The sequence below is a fragment of the Lipotes vexillifer genome, unplaced genomic scaffold, assembly GCF_000442215.2.
Source record: "Lipotes vexillifer unplaced genomic scaffold, Lipotes_vexillifer_v1.1 scaffold543, whole genome shotgun sequence".
NCBI classification, from domain to species: Eukaryota; Metazoa; Chordata; class Mammalia; order Artiodactyla; family Lipotidae; genus Lipotes; species Lipotes vexillifer.
The window spans coordinates 3,398,587-3,420,758 of record NW_006799055.1 but is presented as its reverse complement, the minus strand read 5'-3'; the positions used below and the strand labels follow the sequence as shown (position 1 = coordinate 3,420,758).

Sequence of the window (22,172 nt, the reverse complement as noted above, 5' to 3'; positions counted from 1 at the left end):
TTAGAAAAGGTACTGAAGTCCTAAGTTCTAAAACCTTGACTTTCTCACATGTCTGTCATGTATTTGGAACACATTTGCAAGGCACTAAGTCAGTTCTAACTGATAGAGACAGAATATCAGGCTTCATGAGAAGTTTTTTCTTGTCATTGTTGCTGTTGTATTTGTTTTTGCATGGTGGGGTGGGAATGCAATTTTTTTTTTTTTTTGGAATGCTTTTTAACTTACGGATCATTAGGGCCACTTGGATTATTAAATGGAGATAAAATAAGGAGATAAAAGATTTTAAATAGAAGAATGTATTTCTAGGAGATGAGAAAGGTTAATAAACCCATGCAAATGTGTTCTACTTGCAAGTTTCTGTTTGTATAAGCTCTTTATTATTTTGTGAAAAGTTTACAGAATTTTATTCAACTTTCCTTTGTAATTTATAGAAAAAATAGGTCCTGTATCTCACAGAGTTACAGATCTTAGTTCTTATCTGATATTTGGTGGCGATGAATGTTGTATTTTCTATTGTTGCTGTTACAGTTGTCCCTTTGCATCCATGGATTCAACCAACCATGGATAGGAAATATTGGGGGGGGGATTTCCAGAACGTTCCAAAAAACAAAATTTGAATTTACCATGCTCCAGCAACTAATTACATAGCATTTACATTGTAATAGATATTATAAGTAATCTGAAGATGATTTAAAGTATAAGGGACTTGAGCATTGGGGGATTTTGGTACCCTCCTGGGGCAGGGTGGGGTTGAGGGGTGGTCCTGGAATCAGTCCCCCTCAAATATTGAGGGACGACTATAGATAGTTTTTAAAAATAATTACAAGCTACAGATTTGTTTTAAGTTTAATTGTTTTGTGATGTCAAAACATAGGCAACTAGTAGAATGGGAGAAAATATTTGTAAATCATATATCTGCTAAGGGATTAATATCTAGACTATGTAAAGAATTACAACTCAATAGCAACAACAAAAAACCCAATTCAAAAATAGGCAGAGAGGGTTTCTCTGGTGGCACAGTGGTTAAGAATCCACTTGCCAATGCAAGGGACACGGTCCGAGCCCTGGTCCGGGAAGATCCCACACGCCGTGTGCAACTAAGCCCATGCGCCACAACTACTGAGCCTACACTCTAGAGCCCGCATATTAGATATTAGGCAGAAGACTTGAATAGACATTTCTCCAAAGAAGATATACCTGTAAGCACATGAAAAGATGCTTATCATTAGTCATTAGGGAATTGCATATCAAAAGCACAGCAAGATACCACATCATGCCTATTAGGATGTGACTATTACAAAAAGAAAATTTAAAAAGGTAAATAAAAGTTGGTGAGGGTGTGGAGAAATTGGAATTCTCATGCATTGCTGACCGGAATGTAAATGGTAGAACTGCTGTAAAAACCAGTTTGGTGGTTCCTCGAAAAGTTAAACATAGAATTATCATATGATCTAGCAATTCCACTCCTAGGTATTTACCCAGAGAATTGAAAGTAGGGACTCGGGTACCTGTACACCAATGTTCATAGCAGCATTATTCACAGTAGCCAAAACGGGGAAACAACCAGTGTCCATTAGCTGATGAATGAATAAACAAAATGTGGTATATAAATGGAATGGAATGTATTGGGTTGGCCTAAAAGTTTGTTCAGTTTTCCCATAAGACAGCTCTAGTAACACTGAGTTGTCTTTAAGTTCATTAGAAACAATTTTGTTAGATTGTATTGTGACAGCTGTCATATTAGTGTGCATTTAAAAAAAAAAATCAAAATCGGTGAGTTTTTGTGTAGCCTTTTAATATTGAAGATGGAAGAAAAAAGCAACATTTTTGGCACATTATGCTTTATCATTTCAAGAAAGGTAAAAACGCAACTGAAACGAAGAAAAGATTTGTGCAGTGTATGGAGGAGGTTCTGTGACTGATTGAACGTGTCAAAAGTGGTTTGCGAAGTTTTGTGCTGGAGGTTTCTTGCTGGACAATGCTGCACGGTTGGGTAGACCAGTTGAAGTTGATAGCGGCCAAATCGAGAACTTATTGAGAACAATCAACGTTACATCACTTGGGAGATAGCTGACATACTCAAAATATCCAAATCAAGCGTTGAAAATCATTTGCACCAGCTTGGTTGTGTGAATCGCTTTGATGTTTGGGTTCCGCATAAGTTAAAGAGAATAAAACCTTCTTGAAGGTATCTCTGCAAGTGATTCTCTACTCACATGTAGTGAAAACATTCCATTTTTAAAACAAATGGTGATGGGTGATTAAAAGTGGATACTGGGGCTTCCCTGGTGGCGCAGTGGTTGAGAGTCCGCCTGCCGATGCGGGGGACACGGGTTCGTGCCCCTGTCCGGGAAGATCCCACGTGCCGCGGAGCGGCTGGGCCCATGAGCCATGGCCACTGAGCCTGCGCGTCTGGAGCCTGTGCTCTGCAACGGGAGGGGCCCCAGCAGTGAAAAAAAAAAAAAAAAAAAAAAAGTGGATACTGTACAATAATGTGGAATGGAAGAGATCGTGGGGCAAGCGAAATGAACCACCACCAACCACAGCAAAGGCTGGTCTTCATCCAAAGAAGGTTGTGTATATGGTGGGATTGCAAGGTAGTCCTCTATTATGAGTGCCTTCTGGAAAACCCAACGATTAATTCCAACAAGTACTGCTCCCAGTTAGACCAACTGAAAGCAGCACTTGACGAAAAGCTTCCAGAATTAGTCAACAAAATGCATGATCTTCCATCACAATAATGCAAAACATGTTTCTTTGATGACCAGGCAAAAACTGTTACAGCTTAGCTGGGAAGTTCTGATTCATCCGCTGTATTTACCAGACGTTACACCTTCGGATTTCCATTTATTTCGGTCTTTACAAAATTCTCTTAATGGAAAAAATTTCCATTCCCTGGAAGACTGTAAAAGGCACCTGGAACAGTTCTTTGCTCAAAAAGATAAAAAGTTTTGGGAAGATGGAATTATGAAGTTGCCTGAAAAATGGCAGAAGTAGTGGAGCAAAACGGTGAATACGTTGTTCAGTAAAGTTCTTGGTGAAAATGAAAAATGTGTCTTTAATTTATACTTAAAAGCCAAAGGAACTTTTTGGCCAACCCAATATTTGGCCATTAAAAAGCTATGCAATTCTGATGCATGCAACAATAACATGGATAAACCTTAAAGACGTTATGCTAAGTGAAATAAACCAGACACAAAAGGACAAATACTGTATGATTCTACTTATATAAGGTACCTAGAATAGGCAAATTCATAGAGACAGAAAGTAGAATAGAGGTTACCGGGGGCTGAGGGGGAGAGGAAAGTGGGGAGTTATTGTTTAATGGGTACAGAGTTTCTGTTAGGAAAATGAAACAGTTCTAAAATGGATAGTGGGGATGGTTGCACAACATTGTGAGTGTACTTATGCTTCTGAACTGAAAATGGTTAAAATAGTAATTTTTTATGTTATGTATATATTTTACCATAATAAAAACATTAAAACAAAACAAAAAAAGAAACCAACTAAACAATAGCAACCATACAGACAGATTTACACAGTTATATCTTTTCAGTATCTTTTCTCCACTGATTTTTACTCATTTTTATGGGCATCTCAAAATTGTATGGGTACTTATTAGAATTTTAGGATTGATTGCCATTAGGTTTGTATTGCCTTTGAATTACAAATGGTATGGGGTTTTTAATGCTATTTTTATGGCAAAGATTTTTAATGAATCTCCTTTGTTTTGCAGTTACTTCGAGAGCTTAAGCATCCAAATGTCATCTCTCTTCAGAAGGTGTTTCTGTCTCATGCTGATAGGAAAGTATGGCTTCTGTTTGACTACGCTGAACATGACCTCTGGGTAAGGTGAATTGTTGGTGGACATGGAGCCATGGTTTCAGTTGGGGATTAAGAGGGACTGACTGAAAACAATTTTGGGAGCTCATCTTCGTATGAGATTTACATTTTTTTTTTTTTCTCGGTACGCGGGCCTCTCACTGTTGTGGCCTCTCCCTTTGCGGAGCACAGGCTCTGGACGCGCAGGCTCAGTGGCCATGGCTCACGGGCCCAGCCGCTCTGCGGCATGTGGGATTTTCCCGGACCGGGGCATGAACCCGCGTCCCCTGCATCAGCAGGCGGACTCTCAACCACTGTGCCACCAGGGAAGCCGTCAGCAGATTATTTTTAAAATATGATTTACAGAAGCCTTAAGGAACTATAAAATGTACTCCTTTATTAAATATAACAGCTAGATTTTTTTAAAAAACCTGAAAGGCCATCTTGGGGGTAAGATTAATGATATATATAGATGAAAATCTATAATAGGATAGCCCAAATCATTTTGAAACATACAAAACTTATATCCTGATCAGTCTTGGGTCAAGAACATGTTAACACAGATTTCAGTTTAAAAAACAAAACAAGTAAACAAAACCCAGTATTACGTCAAGTTAATTCATTAGCAACTACTTCAGTGCTGTGAGATATATTTTTCTGATATTTACCAAGTAATAAGGTCCTTAAATATTTCACTGTGTTTTGCATCCTATCTATATTTACTAAATTAGCGTGACTGTGCATTTATTGAGCTAAATAAAAGAGAAAACATATGCAAGGGATTATAGTATCCTGGCTCAATTTCAAAATCTTCAAAATAATTTATTCTTTCATTCAGCTGCAGTTCGTAAATGCAAATACAAAATTTTGAAATAAAACTAGCACAAATCCTAGTAAAACTGTTTAAAAGTAAATTCACCTCCTGAAAATAGTTAAATAGTTTTAAACTCTTTTACTAATTTCCAGAAGTATCCTCATTTACATAATTTTAACTTTAACAGACTTCAGAAACTGAAACTTATTTTGGTGTCATATGCTTTCAGATTTAGAAAAAAATATTTTCATAATGTTTGTAGATTCCTGTTTTCCATGACTAAATGCGGTTTGATTCAAATTATTTTTGTAAGTTATCTGGAAAGAACTGTTTTCAGACAGAAAATAGACACTTGAAATTTTCTCTCTGTTTTATGAAACTATTGTCCAAGATTCATACTGGTTGTAAATATTTTTTTTTATTGGCTTCTGTTCTTTTAAAAGAGATCTAATCTAATCGAATTAGGATTCTGTTAATAAAAATTCATTAAATCAGGGTGGCTGGTATTGAATTGAACATTCATCATACTGAAATCTAACATAAAATCAAATTATGTAATCCAAATTTATGAGAAAATTTCCAGGCTGGTTTATAAACGTGATTTGTAATAAAACATAGTTGAGCATAGGAGATCACATTGTATTCACTATGGTTTCTCACAAACTGGTATGTAATATTTAATTTTATATGTAGGTGTAATTATGCTTTCACAAATTATACTGCATGTAATGTGCATATAGTCACCATTGGCTTTATCATCATCTTATTAATACTCACTTAAGCCAAATAAGTACTTTAAATGCTCATTTTAATAAAAACCGAATGGTGATTCAATTTTATTAAAACCTATTCTTTATCCATTTTATTTTCTTATTTTAATTTGAATATTGAAATGAATTAGATGGGGTAAGGCAGCAGAGGGTAAGAAAACAGTTGCAGTAAAAAGAGTCATTTAAAAAAATCACTTAGGTGTTGGTGACATCTTATGGTACACATATGGCATATTTGTTATATTGCCCTGGAATAAAAATGAAGGTAAAAAATTCTCTTACTGTAGTTTTTTGTAGTTATAAAATATTGGTAAAAAAAGTAATATGTAATACCCTAATGAAAATATAACTAAAGAAGTGGTATATGGCATCAGTTGATTATCTTACCTCCCTAAATATTTGTTCCTTTCATTCTTACTCTGGCAGGTTTTAATTTTTTAAAATGTATTTTAATCTTTTCTTTTTTTTTTTTTTTTTTTTGTGGTACGCGGGCCCCTCACTGCTGTGGCCTCTCCCGTTGTGGAGCACAGGCTCCGGACGCGCAGGCTTAGCGGCCATGGCTCTTGGGCCCAGCCGCTCCGCAGCATGTGGGATCCTCCCAGACCGGGGCACGAACCCGCATCCCCTGCATCGGCAGGTGGACTCTCAACCACTGCGCCACCAGGGAAGCCCAATCTTTTCTTTTTCTAAGCTCTGAGGGCCACTGGTTTTTCTTAAGGTGAACAGACTTGATTGTCACATCATTTCTTAGGATAGGTGACAAACAGTCTAGATTATTAAGAGTTATTGTAGCTCTGTTTTGTTTGCCTTTTCTTAAATACTTTAAAAAAATTACTGAGAAGGAAGTTCACATAATGTAATGCTGCTACGAAAGTATAGATTAATCATACTACATATGTACTGACTGATACCCCTTACCTTCTGAAATTTTCTTTGGAAGATAAAACTCCTTCACTCATTAGTCATTAGTTATTTCTTACCCATTTTCTACCTCTATATCATAAGAAAGTAGAAATGAAAAGATTAATGTATAATATTAAATATCTCACTCTTTTAATTATTTTTATTAAGTTCAAGAATACGCCTGATATTCCCTCACAAATACTGGTCAGGAGTCTGCTCTTGCACATATTAGACACAGGCATGTGCACAGTGGTGCACACAGCAGAGTTGGCTGCAGCTGACTTGTAGATTTTCTTGTAGTTTAAGAGTGCTTTAATTAAAATGAGACCTGTCAAGAGTTTGAAACATTGGATCTTGTTTCTGTTGAGGTACATTTATTTGTAAAATGATTTTTCTGTTTATAAAGTGGTATTGTGTTTACCGGATGTCCACTAACATTATACTGATACCTAGAAAGCTTTGATGGATGTTGCAAGGCTGTTTTTTTTTTTCCTCGTCTGAAGGAGCTTTCATATTTCTAATTATGTCCAGTGTGAATTGGTCATCTACGTGTTATTCCTTTGTGCTTGTGTGTACTTAATTGAAATATTTTCCCATTTGCTTTCTTTATAACTCATGTATTGTAAGTAGGTACCACATCTATGCTATGTCAACCAGCCAGAACTCTGTTCTTTTTTTTTTTTTTTCATTTAATCACTGCAGAATAAAAAATACTCTTTTCTTGAAAATTTTCACCAGATAAACGGGGGTCAAGTAACTCTGAAAGTAATTTTTAATTATACTTTAAAAATAAAATCACATTACTTCTCTGTTGTCATCATTTATTTTCTGAGACTGTATCATATGCTTAGGAAATGACATTTTAGCTCTAGTTATTTGGAAAATTTAAGGTTATTTATGTTATCCAGCAGAACGTGAAATTATATTTTCAAATCTTTGGAAATCCCTGAGTGTTTATCTGTTAGGAAAATATTATATATCACACTATCTTTCCTTTTTTAAGCTTCTGGTGATATTTTTCTTTCTTTCAGCATATAATCAAGTTTCACAGAGCTTCTAAAGCAAACAAGAAGCCAGTACAGTTACCTCGGGGAATGGTGAAGTCACTATTGTATCAGATCCTAGATGGGATTCACTACCTGCATGCTAACTGGGTGTTGCACAGGGATTTGGTAAGTTGAAATGTAGTTAGGTTTAAGCCAGAAAGATGCATTTGGAGTTGGATGATTTTTTAGTTTTCTCTAGATATCAGTGCTATACAGGCCTGCAAACCTTATAGAGGAAGTGGGAATGCTAGTCTCAAAACTAGCCTAGCCTTGTGCTTTTGTGTAATGCATCCTGCTTCTTGACATACATTAAGCTGGTGCTTAAGAGGTGAAAGAGGGCACATTTGTTTTGCTAAGCTTTCGGGGGTTTTTTCAAGTCTGTAAATAACGTATTGGCCTGCTTTACATTGAATATTATATGCCAGACAAACTCTAGAAGTTGGTATATTTATGACTAACTTGAAAATAGCCCTTTGGAGCCTACTGTATCCTAAGTTGTATATTAGAAGAGGAGCATTCATCTGCTTATTTTTAAACCCACTATGTTAGTAGCAGTCTCTCTGCCAACAGCCTTTAATAATCATGATTGAGTACATTATTGAGTGCCTTGTCATGTTAAGCTGCAATAAATTTTTATGAATTTAGAAACTTCAGAAACTGACTTTATTTTTATTTCACATGGCAGAATAGTTTATGCCCTTTTTAAAAAAAACCCATATAGCATTAAATTGGTGATTAAATGGTGCATTGTTCATTAAATCTTCACAGATTTGAATTATGTAAATCTCAAATTCCCCTTTTCCCCTTTCATATTGCATAATGTAGTAACTCTAGTAAGGTGTGCCTTCATTTCAAACAGTTATAAACACAATGCTGGAAGTGATGACTTGGTCTCTAGTCACATGTGTACATTAGGAAAAAACCCCATCGCCAACTTAGAGGTGGAGCTGCTCTGCCCCTCACGCAGATATTCTTTCCAGGCTGCTCTGTGTTTAATGCATTCAGTCTCTGGTCTTCAGTCAGGTGTTTTAGTTTCTAGTTCTTTCATCTGTCTTCACTAAATCTCCTTGAAATAAGTTTAGTGGTAGTTATTTTATCTCCAATTGTCAAATCTAGAGACCATTTAGAGTAGGACCAATAACACATCAGAAATTTGGTTGAAATAACTTTTTCCCTTATGCAGAAAATTTTCCTTTATTTTTAATAGAATTAGGTTATTTTATTTATAAACAATGAATTTATAGAACATAAATGTGAAAAATCCTTTGTCACGGGCTTCCCTGGTGGCGCAGTGGTTGAGAGTCCGCCTGCCGACACAGGGGACACGGGTTCGTGCCCCGGTCCGGGAAGATCCCACATGCTGCGGAATGGCTGGGCCCGTGAGCCATGGCCGCTGGGCCTGCGCATCCGGAGCCTGTGCTCTGCAACAGGAGAGGCCACAGCAGTGAGAGGCCCGCGTATCGCAAAAAAAAAAATAATAATAATCCTTTGTTTCTCTATGAAGCTGAAAATAAATTTCAGCTTTTAGGGGTAGAGTCAACTTAGGGAAAAACTATTACTACTTTTGAATTACTGACCATTTTTATGATTCTAAAAGAATAGAATCTGGTTTTTCCCCATAGAGTTAATTATGCTACGATAACGCTACATTTTCTTTCTAATGTAAGTATTTTCTCATCACTAAAATATGTATGTTCATTAGATGAATACAAACTGATTTTTAAACCAGTATTTAATTTTTATGTTAATGTATAATATACCTGAACTACTCACATTAGTATTAACTACAGTAGTGAAAATAATTTCAAAGTCTGATTTCTTTTGTGTCTCTCTTGGGAGAGCTCTTTGTATTGATACGGCCAGAACAAGTTGTCTTTGGCACAGAGACAGTATAGAGCAGGTCATCTCAGAAGTCTCTGTTGGTGGTGTACCAGGAGACAGATGCAGTGGAGCAGTGCACTTAGGTGCAGGTGACAGAGGGATGCACTGTCTGTAGCTGATTTAAAAATAATAATGAAACAGACAAAAAGTAGTTACTTTTTAAAAATTTATTTATTAATTATTCTTGGCTGCGTTGGTTCTTTGTTGCTGCCCACGGGCTTCCTCTAGTTGCCGTGAGCGGGGGCTACTCTTTGTTGCTCTGCGTGGGCTTCTCATTGCAGTGGCTTGTCTGGTTGCAGAGCACGGGCTCTAGGTGCGTGGGCTTCAGTAGTTGTGGCACGCGGGCTCAGTAGTTGTGGCTTGTGGGGTCTAGAGCGCAGGCTCAGTAGCTGTGGCGCACGGGCTTAGTTGCTGTGCGGCATGTGGGATCTTCCCAGACCAGGGCTCGAACCCGTGTCCCCTGCATTGGCAGGCGGATTCTTAACCACTGCGCCACCAGGGAGGCCCGTTACTTTTTATTGTTACCGTATGCTGGCCATTCTGAACAGTATCAGTGATAAAATATTCCTGTTCACTGAGGCAAACTGCTCCTACTCCTGTGCCCCTCTTGATATGCCACTGCTCTCTGTTTAAAAGTGTGTTCATCCAAAATATTTTGTAAAATGTAAGCGGTTGTTTTTCTTCTGCTGCCTCCTTTGGCTTTCCCATCTGAAGTGTGATTTCCTATACTGTCTGTGCGTGACTTCTTAGTGATCTTTCCAAACTCCTGACCCTTCTGTGCATCACAGGCACACTGCACCATCGTCTCCTTAAAACGATAACCTCTGTCCCAGGCTGGATCTTACTGTGTCAGGTATCTGCCTCTTGAATTATTCTTCAGTTCTTGAAGGAAAGATTCATTATCATAGTTTTTTAAAAAATATGTGCCTACCTTCCTGCCAGCTGGAAATTAAATTTTGGAGTTTGATATTATATAGTTTTTCAACGATAGCTACATAAGATATTCATATATGGAGTAATCAAGTATTTACTCTGAAGAACATTCTTTAGAAGCTGTATGCTATGCCTTTTTTTTAACCCCTTCTCAAATAGTTGTTATGATTTGCGGATGAGCTATTTACCCTATGAGAATGAATATAATTGCGAGTTAATTATATTCTTTGCTCCTTTCAGTCAGGTTTAGATGAAATGAGGTGATACCAACCTTAATAGATCTGCGTAGATATTTGTTTGTTTGTTTATTTATTTATTTATTGGCCGTGCCACATGGCTTTCAGGATCTTAGTTACCCAAGCAGGGATCAAACCTGTGCCCCCTGCAGTGGAAATGTGGAGTCCTAACCACTGGGACCACCAGGGAATTCCCTACATAGATTTCTAATGTTAATAATTGAACCAACTGGTTAAGTTGCTGACTTGCCACAAGAAACTTCATATTAAGGTGGATAATTGGCATAGGCAGACTAAAAACACCATTTGAAAGTAGCTCAGAATGTTACTGAAGCTTTTGCTTAATAACATTGGCTTTATTATTAATAGAAATACTGATTTGAGATGATAGAGTTATGAAGTTCTTTGATATATATAGTTGTTATTTAATAAAGATTAATTTTGTCACTACTAATGATTATGTAGTAGCAGATCAGTAACTCAGTAACTGGGATCTGTCATCCTTGGCAGGAAATAGAGATCTAATAATTCTGGAACTCTTGTTGGGCTGAAGGTGGTAATGTGTACACATGTGTGGATGTTTTAAGAAAAACGGGCTAGAAAGGAAAAACATTCAGTATTTATTTTGTGAGATAATTTATGAATCCAAAGTAAACTTTTTAGTTTTAGAGCATTAAAATATGTATGTATAAGTTGGTTTGCTTACACACTTAATCTGTTTGCCGTAAGTAGAGAGAAATAAAAACAGAGGTGTGGGTAAGTTAGCTATGTTGTTTCCTTTGACTACACCCTGCTCCTTTCTTCTTTATTCTCCTCTCCTTGGAAATTAAAATCGTTTGACTAATAGTTTGTAGTCCTGGTTCTGGCATTACCATCTGTATTAATCAGCGTTCTCCAGAGAGACAGAATGTGTGTATATTAGAGAGAGTGAGATTTCTTTTAAGCAGTTCCCTCAGGCAGTTGTGGAGGCCTGGTTAGTCAGAATCTGCCGGTAGGCTGGCAGGTTTGACAGACCCAAGGGAAGAGGTGTAGTTGAGTCCAAACTCAGTCTGCTGGCAGAATTCCTTCTTGTTCAGGGAGGTCAGTTTGTTTTATTAAGGCCTTCACCTGGTGGATGAGAGCCACCCACGTTATGGAGGGTAATCCCCTTAACTCAAAGTCCACCCATTTAAATTGTTAATCTCATCCAAAACCACCTTGACAGAAACATCCAGGATACTGTTTGACCAGATACGCAGGCAGTGGTCCAGCCAAGGTGACAGATAAAATAAGCACCCAATACAAGTCGGTTAGCCAAGACGCCTGTTAAGGTGATGTGAGAAAAGGCATTGCTGGGTCACATCGTCCATCCGCCCCACCCCACCCCCATTATCTGCTGTTTATATAAAATAGGAGTGTTCTGTTGGCTTAAGGAATACTAAGATTTTTTTGCCAGACACCATAAAGAGAAACTAAGTGTGAAATATTATGAAAGCTTCAAATAAAGATATGTTTAAGTGACTCAGAATAAGGAAAGGTTTGAAGTCTGTTAGCCTGATTGTATTGAGTTTGGTGATTTTTTTCTGAGCCCAGTCTAGTAAAAAACTTGAAGCACCAAAATCATATTCGATACTTTTTGTGTAGAAGCTAAGTTTGATTTGGCAGTAGTGACTGAACTCTTTCCTGTGAGAGGTAGTCCTCCTGGATTGTGTTAAAGCACACGGACAGAGTGTGAGAAGTTCTCACTAACAGTGACTCCACTGTGACCTGTGTGAGGACATCCAGCCAGTTTACTCTATCTGGCTTCTTTCAGTAGAACTGATGTTTTTTTTTTTTTTTTTTTTTGGCGGTACGCGGGCCGCTCACTGTTGTGGGCTCTCCCGTTGCGGAACACAGGCTCTGGATACGCAGGCTCAGCAGCCATGGCTCACGGGCCCAGCCGCTCCGCGGCACGTGGGATCCTCCCGGACCGGGGCATGAACTCATGTCCCCTGCATCGGCAGGCGGACTCTCAACCACTGCGCCACCAGGGAAGCCCAGAACTGATTACTTTTTATAAAACTTTCTAAATTTAGGGATGGTTTTCTTGTGAAATTGTGAAATTTAAAACTCAGTTAATTTTTCTTTTCCTAGGAAAAATTCTGTGATTAAGAATTTGAAAAACCCTTGTCAAACGTATGCATGCTGGTGTTAGTGAACTGGAGATTAAAAACACCAGTACAGGGCTTCCCTGGTGGCGCGGTGGTTGGGAGTCCGCCTGCCGATGTGGGGGACGCGGGTTCGTGCCCCGGTCTGGGAGGATCCCGTGTGCCGCGGAGCGGCTGGGCCCGTGAGCCGTGGCCGCTGAGCCTGCGCGTCCGGAGCCTGTGCTCCGTGGCGGGAGGGGCCGCGGCGGTGAGAGACCCGCGTACCGCAAAAAGTAAAAAAAAACAAAAAACAAACAAAAAAACCCACCAGTACAGTCTGGCTCCAGTCTCCTTTTTTTCTTTTCTCTCTGTCTTTATAGTTATTTTCCAGCCAATCCCGAGGTTGCCCTGCCTTCCTGAATCCCTGCTCCCTTCATCTCCAGCATCTGAAATTCTATTCATCCTTTAAAGCTCTGCTCCTGCTACCTCATCAGTAAAGTGCACTCCTCTTCCACCTCCACTCCCCCACTCCCACACCAGTCACACTAGCTGGGAGGGAGAATGTTTACTTCTACACCCTGTAGCAGTTACTTTGAACTACCCCTGGGGCACTTGCTCGTTTTGGTAATTGTATGTCCTCTGTTTGATGGTAAGTTCCTGAGGGCAAAGACTGTGACTTTGTATATGTTTGTATCCTGCCCAGCCGCTTAGCAAAATACACATTAATGTATACAGTATTGCTTATATTTGTTGAATGAATGAACTAGCCCATTTGTAACAGAAGCAAAGTGGCCTCCAAGGTTATTCTCCATAGCTTATCTCTGATATTACCTGATGCTGGTCCGTATCTGCAGACACAGAGATTCTGCTGCGTTTCTTCCTTTTACTCACTCTTTTCTCTTCTGTGATTCAGTGCAGTGGAACAGTGCAGAAAAAGTTCTTTTCTGTTCATACTACATTTTAAGTCCTTTCAGTAGCCTTCCTCTTTCCACCTAAAAGAGCTCAGCTCGATCTTAGCAGTCAGTTCAGAGACCATTCAGCTAATGATACTGATCTGTTGACCTTTTCCATTGCACTCTTCCTCTACCCCATATTTTTGTTCCTCCCACTGAGACCTATTTCCTGGCCCTTTGTCTGTTCTGATGTTCTTCTCTTCATGTCATTTATTTTTTCCAATTTTTTCCTTTAATCTTAAGGGTTGAACATTTCCATCATAATTTGTTTACATCCCTCACTTTTTTTCAAGAACGTCTTAAAGTACCTTCTGTGTGAATTATTCTTTAATTGTAGGTGAGGGGCCCATACCTCCCTTCTCCTATACATCCCAGCTGTTCTGAACTTGCAGCTCTCATGTTTCACTTTAATACTACATTTAACTGACCAGTTCTTTACTAATCACAATGTAAATATTTTAATTTCTAGCTAATAGTTGTTCATTTAAAATTTTCTAGTGAACTCAGTGTTGGCTGAATTTTGTGCTTTTTGTTGAAAATATTCATGCAGTGTATCAGATATACCACAGAAATGATTTACACTCAAATCAGACTTGTATTTAAGTAAGTATTAAAGACTTGGGCTTTTGACATGTTTCCTAAGGAACTTAATAGCACGTGGAGAAGTAGTTATGGCGACTGGCCTGTATTTACCACTAATTTTCGTTAAGTATATGTCAGCTTCTCATATGGTCATTAACGTGTTCCACTTAAAAAAGATCTAATGTCCAGAATTCCATTTGAATTATTACCTTAATGGTTTTATCATAGTGGTAATTAACTTGGAACTACCAGACACATAGGGTTGTATTTTTGTCCTGTGGCACTAAGTGGATAATATAACATAGCGTATTATATTATAGACTATAATATAGTATTAAGTGAGATATACTGTAATACAACTTTTCACTGTGTGGTTTTCTTTTTTCGTTTAAGCTGAATTACAAGGCTTTATACAAAATTTGGAGTGTTTTGGAGTATTACAACTATCTGCTAGTTGGTCACTCCTGCCCTAAACCAATTCAAAATAGTTTTTTTTGGGGGGGGGGTGGTATAGCTCAGTGGCAGAGCATTTGACTGCAAAATAGGCTCTTTGTTTTTTTGTGTGGCTTTTTGCCATAGTAAAATTTCCTAGAAAATAAATCTTTGTAGAGATTTCCTTTGGAGTATCCCAGTGGGAATGTGCTATCATGTGTAGTATGTGATGTGACATAGCCCAGTGGGCCATTGCATAAACGTATTTAAAAGATGCTGGAGCTATTTCAGAGCTTTAATCTGAGTTATTAAAAAAAAATCTGATAGTGCCGCTGCCATGCAGTTTATTTTGATTATACTAGGTAACTTGGAATCACTTGGTGGGGTTTTAGCTGTTTGGTGAAGGATGAGTTGGTTTCCTGTTCAATACAGTCAAAATCTTGGAGTGAGCCATTGACTCAAACTCAGTTTCATAGGGCCTACTTTATGAAGGCACCTAATTATGTATTGATGGTAACATGATGAATTATTGGGGTATTTTGGATCTGATTCTTCTTGAGTGAGATTGCCTGGTTTATTAGTTTTGCTTACTAATACTAAAGTTTGCCCACAATGATATGGTTAGTTGGTTTGTTTGGGTTTTTTAGATGCATTTTCTTTCTTTCTTTCTTTTTCACATCTTTATTGGAGTATAATTGCTTTACAGTGTTGTGTTAGTTTCTGCTGTATAACAAAGTGAATCAGCTCTACGTGTATATGTATATATATATATATATATATCCCCATATCCCCTCCCTCTTGCGTCTTCCTCCCACCCTCCCTTATCCCACCCCTCTAGGTCAACACAAAGCACCGAGCTGATCTCCCTAGATGCATTTTCTTATTGACTGTTGAGCTCTGTACAATAAGTGGAAGACTCAGAAGGAAAGAGATTAAGTGACCTGATTCTGGTTACTTAAGAGAAGTGTTTTCAAAGCTGGGTCACTGAATTTAGGGAATTTTCCCTCTAGATCAATGATTTTTAAATTGCAGGTTGTAAAAGCCATAAATGAGTTGGGAAATCACACAACACAACCAGCCTTTTTATTTTTTTAATGGAGTAGAGTAGAATAGAGAAAATATCAGAGTGCATCATATGTCTTGAGGGAAATTATTGTTTCATGGAACTTTTGTTTCACTTATACCTGGGTATATGTGAATATGGTCATACAATATTAAGTGATTTTCTTCCTGTGGGTTGTGTTCAAAAAGGTTTGAAAGCCGCTGCACTAGACTGTTTCCCAAAAGGTACTTGATGTGGTTAGGAAAAGAGAACATCAAGGAAAAAAAGTAGTCAAATCTTTAGAAAACACTTTTTCCCAAATTATAAGTAGTTTAATGTTTTATGCAAATTTCTTGACATTGATAATAATATAATTTTGAATAGCCGTAGCCCTGTAGGAAATATGTTTTTCTAAGTAGGGTTTATTTACGAGTAGGAGAATTTCAGGCAAATTTCACCTTCCTCCTTTAATACCTTTCTAAATTGTCTGAATAGTTTGCAGTTAACATATATTATTGTTATATAGAAGAAAACAGAGGAAGATTCTATTTAGTCTTTATTAAAAGTTCACACATAATATTCATTGTGGTTTAGTGTATTTATTTTATGGTAGAGGATGATTGCTATTAAGAAAAAAAAAAGCCATGCATACACTTTTTTTTCTGCCTAAAAAAAGAGGACAGTACCTTCTTCAGGGTAAAAAAACAGAAAAAGGAAAAAAAAAAAGAAAGAAAAAGGCAGAAAGGACCCTGCCACTGTCCAAATGCTGAAAGAGGCAAAGCAACAAAATAATTGACCAGCTGGGAGGAAAGGAGCCTGCGTTCTTGGCCTCTGTTCTAACTGCTGTTGGCCCTTCTCTGTGCTTAGCTTCCTTGAAATGAGTGTTGGGAATGTATTAAGCATGTTTCTTTACAACAGAGCTTTTTTGAAGAAGAATGCTTTGTGACTGTCAGGTTTAATCACTGCTTATTACTTGAGATTTGCTTCATTTACTGGGAGTGAATGAAAATAAATCTCCAAGGATTTACTCTAATTTTCTTATTTGTCTAATTGTATAACTAGTAAAACATATAAAATTGTGGTCATAAAATTTAGGCTTGAAGATAAAGCATAGGTTTTATTGATAAGAATGGTTTAAGGCAAACAAATGAGGTTTGCATTAATTTTAGTTAACATAATGAATTGTGTTTATTCTATAGTTTATTTACTTAAATGACCAATTGGGCAGTTTTCTTTCTTGGAAGTATTTGATTGTTTGTAAACAGTCTGTTTGATTTCTTGATATGTGCCATGTTTGTGTAATTTTGATATTGATGTTGAGCATACACAGTGAACTGCATTCTATTGTTTTACATAATGAAAAAGTGGCCTACTTAATTTTACTGTATAGCACAGCTGCAAATATCGTACCTGCTTATATGGGCAGATTACAAGTTGATTATGAAAATATTATGTTACTTAGTTTGCATATTGCTTCTAATCTGCTTTCCTTAGAGTCTGAGTCTTTTCAGACACTTTGTCAGCACAATACTAGAATCTTTTAAGTCAGATTTCTCACCAATCAAGAACAGATATTCTAAATAATTTAATTGAGCCTTTAAAAAAAATGGAGTGTAAGATAATATCTTTGAGTAATACTAAAAATTGACTAGAAGTAGAGGATTATCTGAGTTTTAAGTCACATACATTGGTATCTTTTCTCTTTTTTTAACATAAAATGGAGCCAGACCTGTCTTTTCATCTCTTTGATAGTCATCTGAAGTATTGGGACTGTCTGGCACATAATAAATGTTCAGTAAGTGCATTTTACTTCAGTCCATCATCACGTTGCCCTAGAACTATGAATAAGTACCTTAGGGGCGGGAACTTAATCCATTTCATTTACTGCTGTATCATTATTACCCAGAGTAGCACATATTAGCTGCACAATAAATATTTATTGATTGAATAACTGGATTCTTATCAATGCTACCTTCAAAACATATCTCAGATTGAACTACAGTAAGACCGTCCTATAACTGAGATTTGAATGTGGCGCAGTTGGCATTGGTCCCAGTCATCTGACCAGTGTCTTTTCTCAGATAAGAGTGACCTGTAGTGCTTGTTTTCAGGGAGAAACAGCTGTGGGAAGAGACAGCCATGAAGGGAGGAGCAAATTAGCAGAGATTCTGGAGTCCTCCTAGTGTCTCTGGGTCAGTGTCTCTGGGTCAGTCCAATGAACAGGTACTCACTAACAGGGAGATTCCAAAACCCCTCACTGCCAGGATATGGATTTGGATTTTCCAGGTGGACTTCCAGGTGTGCTCATTCGTGAATTCCTGTTCATTAACCCTACAATAACCTGACCTCCCAGTTCATACAGTTCACACAGTTGAGTTTTTTGCAGTCCACTTACTGCCTCTTGACTTTGCTTCTTATCATTTCTGTCACTACTGTTCAAATCCATGGTACCTGGATTACTGAAAAAATGTCCAAGTGAATCTTCCCTACTTGCAGTCTTATGTTCCTATGGTCCAGTATCTACATAGCAATCAGAATGATCACTCTAAAAAGCAAATCACACCATGTCATTCCCCTACCTAAAGTTCCTCAGTAGCCTCCTACTTGTGAGACAGGTGTACTCAAAATCTATCCTAAATATTTATTATGTCTTCTTGCTGCAAAGACTGGAGAGCTGAAAGCTGCAGCATTGTTTTATATATCAGTAAGATAGAAAACATGCTGGCAACTTGACTGTCATACCATGGAAGTTAAAAGACATAACCCAGTTACAGAAATATTAAAAATTTAAAAGGAAAGTAAAAATACATAAAGTGCATTTTTCCCTTGACATTTGGTAATGGTAAGTAGCTAGGACTTAATTACTAGTGCAGTGGCAAATGATTGAGGTAACTGTTTTTCTGTCTTTAATAAGAATTGTTAAGTTTCATCATTATGTGTGATGTTTGTTCTAGGGTTTTGGTAGATACCTTTTATCAGGTTAAAAATGTTCCCTTCTATATCCAATAAAATTGTTTGTTTCTAAATCAAGAATCGATTTTATTAAATGCTTTTCTTGCATCTTTTGAGATGGTCATATGGCTATTTCCTTTATTCTGTTAATATGGTAGCTTACATTTATAAGGTTTTATTTCATTTTTAATGTTGAACCATCCTTGTCTTAGTGGGATCAGCCCTACTTGGTTTTGATTTTTTTTTTCTCCAGTTGCTGTTGGATTCCCTTTGCCAATACTTTATTGTGTCTATATTCTCAAGTGAAGTTGGTTAGTGATCCGTTTGTACTCTTTTTTTTGTTATCATGATTATACTAGATTCAGAAAATGATTTTAGTCTCTGGAATAGCTTGTATAATATAGGAATTACTTATTCTTGAAAGGTTGGTAAAAGTCATCTGTAAAACTGATTCTGGTGCATTGAAATTAGGATGGATGATTTTTGACTATCTTTTAAATTTCTTTAATAGTTGTTAAATTATTCTGGTGTTCTACAAAACCCTGGATAGAATAAACATTTTAAAATAAATACAAATTACCGTAATTGACCCTGGAAAAGGTAGAAAAACTAAATGGACTAGCAACTATGGAAGACTTAAAGACATTTGTCACAGGGCTACCTCTAAAAAAATGTAACAAATGCACATTTTTCACAGTTGCTTCAACCATGAAGCAACAGTTAATCCTGCATTATATAAACTGTTCCAGAAAGAAAGTTCCCTTAATAACTTTGTAGGAAGAAAGCATAACACTGACACAAACCTAATAAAGATAGTAGATCAGTGTCATGTATAAATATTTATGCATATATCCTATATAAAATATTAGCAAATAGTATCCAGAGGAATGTTAAAAGAATACTACTATGCTCCAAGTAAATGAAGTTCATTTCAAGAATGTGAAGATGATTCAATCTTTGGAAACGTATTAACAGAATTCATATTAATAATGCTAAGAGTATAACACTGTGGTTATCTCAATAGTTATAAATATAAAACTTTTGCAAAATTCAATGTTGGACAAAGTTTAATATTCATTTCTGATTGAAATTCTTTATAAAAATAAGGAAAGAAGGAAACTTCTAAGCATAAAAAGTGTACATACCAAATCAACAGCTGTTATCTTTTCTGTTACCTTTTCTGTTATCTTCTCCGTTCTAACCTTTCTGTTACCACTATTATTTAACAATGTCCTGGAACTTTTCTGTTCTAAAAGTAACCTAAGTAACTATGATAGCGGAGGCTAAATAAAATAGGATCAATACAATAGTACTATGCATTTATTTATTATTTGTTCACTGTTGAGTGAACAAATATAGGAATCAAAAGAGCCTTTCTGGGCTTCCCTGGTGGTGCAGTGGTTGAGTCCGCCTGCCAATGCAGGGGACACGGGTTCGTGCCCCGGTCTGGGAAGATCCCACATGCCGCGGAGCGGCTGGGCCCGTGAGCCATGGCCACTGAGCCTGCGCATCCGGAGCCTGTGCTCCGCAACGGGAGAGGCCACAGCAGTGAGAGGCCCGTGTACCGCAAAAAAAAAAAAAGCCTTTCTAGGATATTTATATAAATGTAAATAATATAGAGAAATCTGGAATTATGTCCACCAAAATACTTGTAATGACCTAACTGTGAGGTGAGGTTTCAGATAAATTTTACTTTCTTTGTACTTTTGTGTATTTTAATTTTCTACAAGAATGTGTATTTTTATTACTTTAATTCTTAAAAAGCTGTTGCTAATAATAAACAGTTTTTTAATCAATAAAAGGCATAAGTAACTAGAAGCTAGAAAGGTGATCAAAAGCAATTAGGGGCATCTCATAGGGTGATGTAGAGAAATCGTCTTGGGGGTATTATCCAATCATGCATGGTTACCTCGCCCCCCAGAAGTCTTCAGTTAAGAATCACTTCAGTTGTGAGTCACTATTAACAGATTATAGTGTTAGCTGTCATTATAATATATTTTGGACTTTTAATATATCAAGCATGTATTAAGTCTTCTATGTGCATTAGTAACATTTATCTTTGCAACACTAACTTGACATTATTTTTATCCATATTTTATAAATGAGAAAATGGAGGTGAAGGTCACAGAACTAATAGCGGATAGCATCCTTGATTTTCTTTTAGCCTGTTCTTAACCATTTAACCATACTTCCTCATCTTCTGAAGAAGTCTATTATATTCCTCAAATGTTTAGGGGAAGAAAAAAGTTGAGAACTATTGGTCTAAAGTCTGTGTCTATTCAAATATAGACAAAAATTATAGTATCAGATAAAGTATATTTTATTTCAGAAGACTGAAACATATTTTGTAACAGCAGAATGATTAAAATAATGGATATACACCAAAGAACTTATGGTTTGTTCAATTTGGCAGTTGTACAAAAGGAAATAGAAATATATAATTATGTACTTTGACATTCTTTAAATCAGATTTTGACAAAATTTTTTAAATAAAGAATGAGCAAAAATTATAGAGTGAAGCAATGTGATATAATAGAATTGCTTGGCATTTAGGGCTGTATAAAAGAACATATTTTAAAATAAACATTCACTGGGAATTCCTTGGTGGTCCAGTGGTTAGTGCTCCAAGCTTCACTGCCGAGGACCCAGGTTCAGTCTCTGGTTGGGGAACTAAGAATCCCACAAGCCGTGTGGCACAGCCAAAAAATAAAAAGAATAGAAAAAAAAAGAAAAACCATTTGCTAAAAATGTATGTCTAGAAAAGTTCAGTGTGTACTAGAAGATGAAGATATTCATGGTAAGTATTCATAAAGACACAAATTCTACATTAATCTCTTAGAACACAATAAAGAAAACCAAGTAAAAGCAGAATTATATTTTCTTAGCTATTAGACATCAATTGAAAATGTGCCATTTGAGATACAGATCAGTATGTGTCATAGTACAAAATGATTAACAACCAAACTGAAACAAAGTCATTGAGTGTCCAGAAAGTGTGCCACCAGGTTGTGTTGTTTATAGTGTGTAAGTTTAGTTCTGAAAAAATCTTGGAGAACAGCACTTAACGGTGGTTTCTTAGGGATCCCTGTCTTCTTTTCACAGACAGATCCATTAAAAACCAGCTTTTCTTGTTGACTCAGAGTCTCCATTTTGCCTTGATAACGTTAGTGAATATGAAGACTCTGGTTTTACTCCTAGAATAACAAGTTGTTAACTTGACAGAGATGCCAGTGTTCTGCACTTCCGTACCTGTGTGAGGTACCTCTGATTGGTGATGGAAGTTTCCAGACCAGCCCAATTCCTGTCTTTCTCAAGATGCAGCTCCCTGCAGTCCTTAGTCTTCTACCAGAGTTGGCCCCTTAAATGAAACTACTCTGCCATCCCTGCTGTACGCCAGAATCATCAGTGTGCTGTTTCCCGTCGTGACAGAGCCTGGAGAACAGAAAGCCTCTTCAGGAATGGTTATCTCTGTAACACAGACATCTTGCTTTAGGAAATGTCAGTGGGGTTTTTTTTTGGAGCACAACAACATAAAACAAGAAGAAAAACCATGAGACTGTAAAACAAGGGCATGTTCTTTTAATTACAAACAGTTTTTTTTCCTGGGAGAAATAAAGCAAGAGAAGGCTATCGTAGTTTCAAACAATCAAATAATTATACTTCAAACAAGTATCTCATTGATCTATTTCATTGTTCAGCAG

General features: G+C 37.0%; 1 protein-coding gene across 2 annotated transcripts in view; it reads left to right on the top strand.

Annotated features, from left to right (window-relative positions):
- The window catches only part of CDK8 (cyclin dependent kinase 8), a 96,781-nt gene that overhangs the window by 51,664 nt on the left and 22,945 nt on the right, over positions 1-22,172 (top strand). For both annotated transcript variants that reach the window (XM_007471452.1, XM_007471453.1), the window contains exons 3-4: positions 3,737-3,847; positions 7,341-7,481. In XM_007471452.1, coding sequence (XP_007471514.1) covers positions 3,737-3,847; positions 7,341-7,481 — 252 coding nt within the window. The remainder of the gene's footprint in view (positions 1-3,736; positions 3,848-7,340; positions 7,482-22,172) is intronic.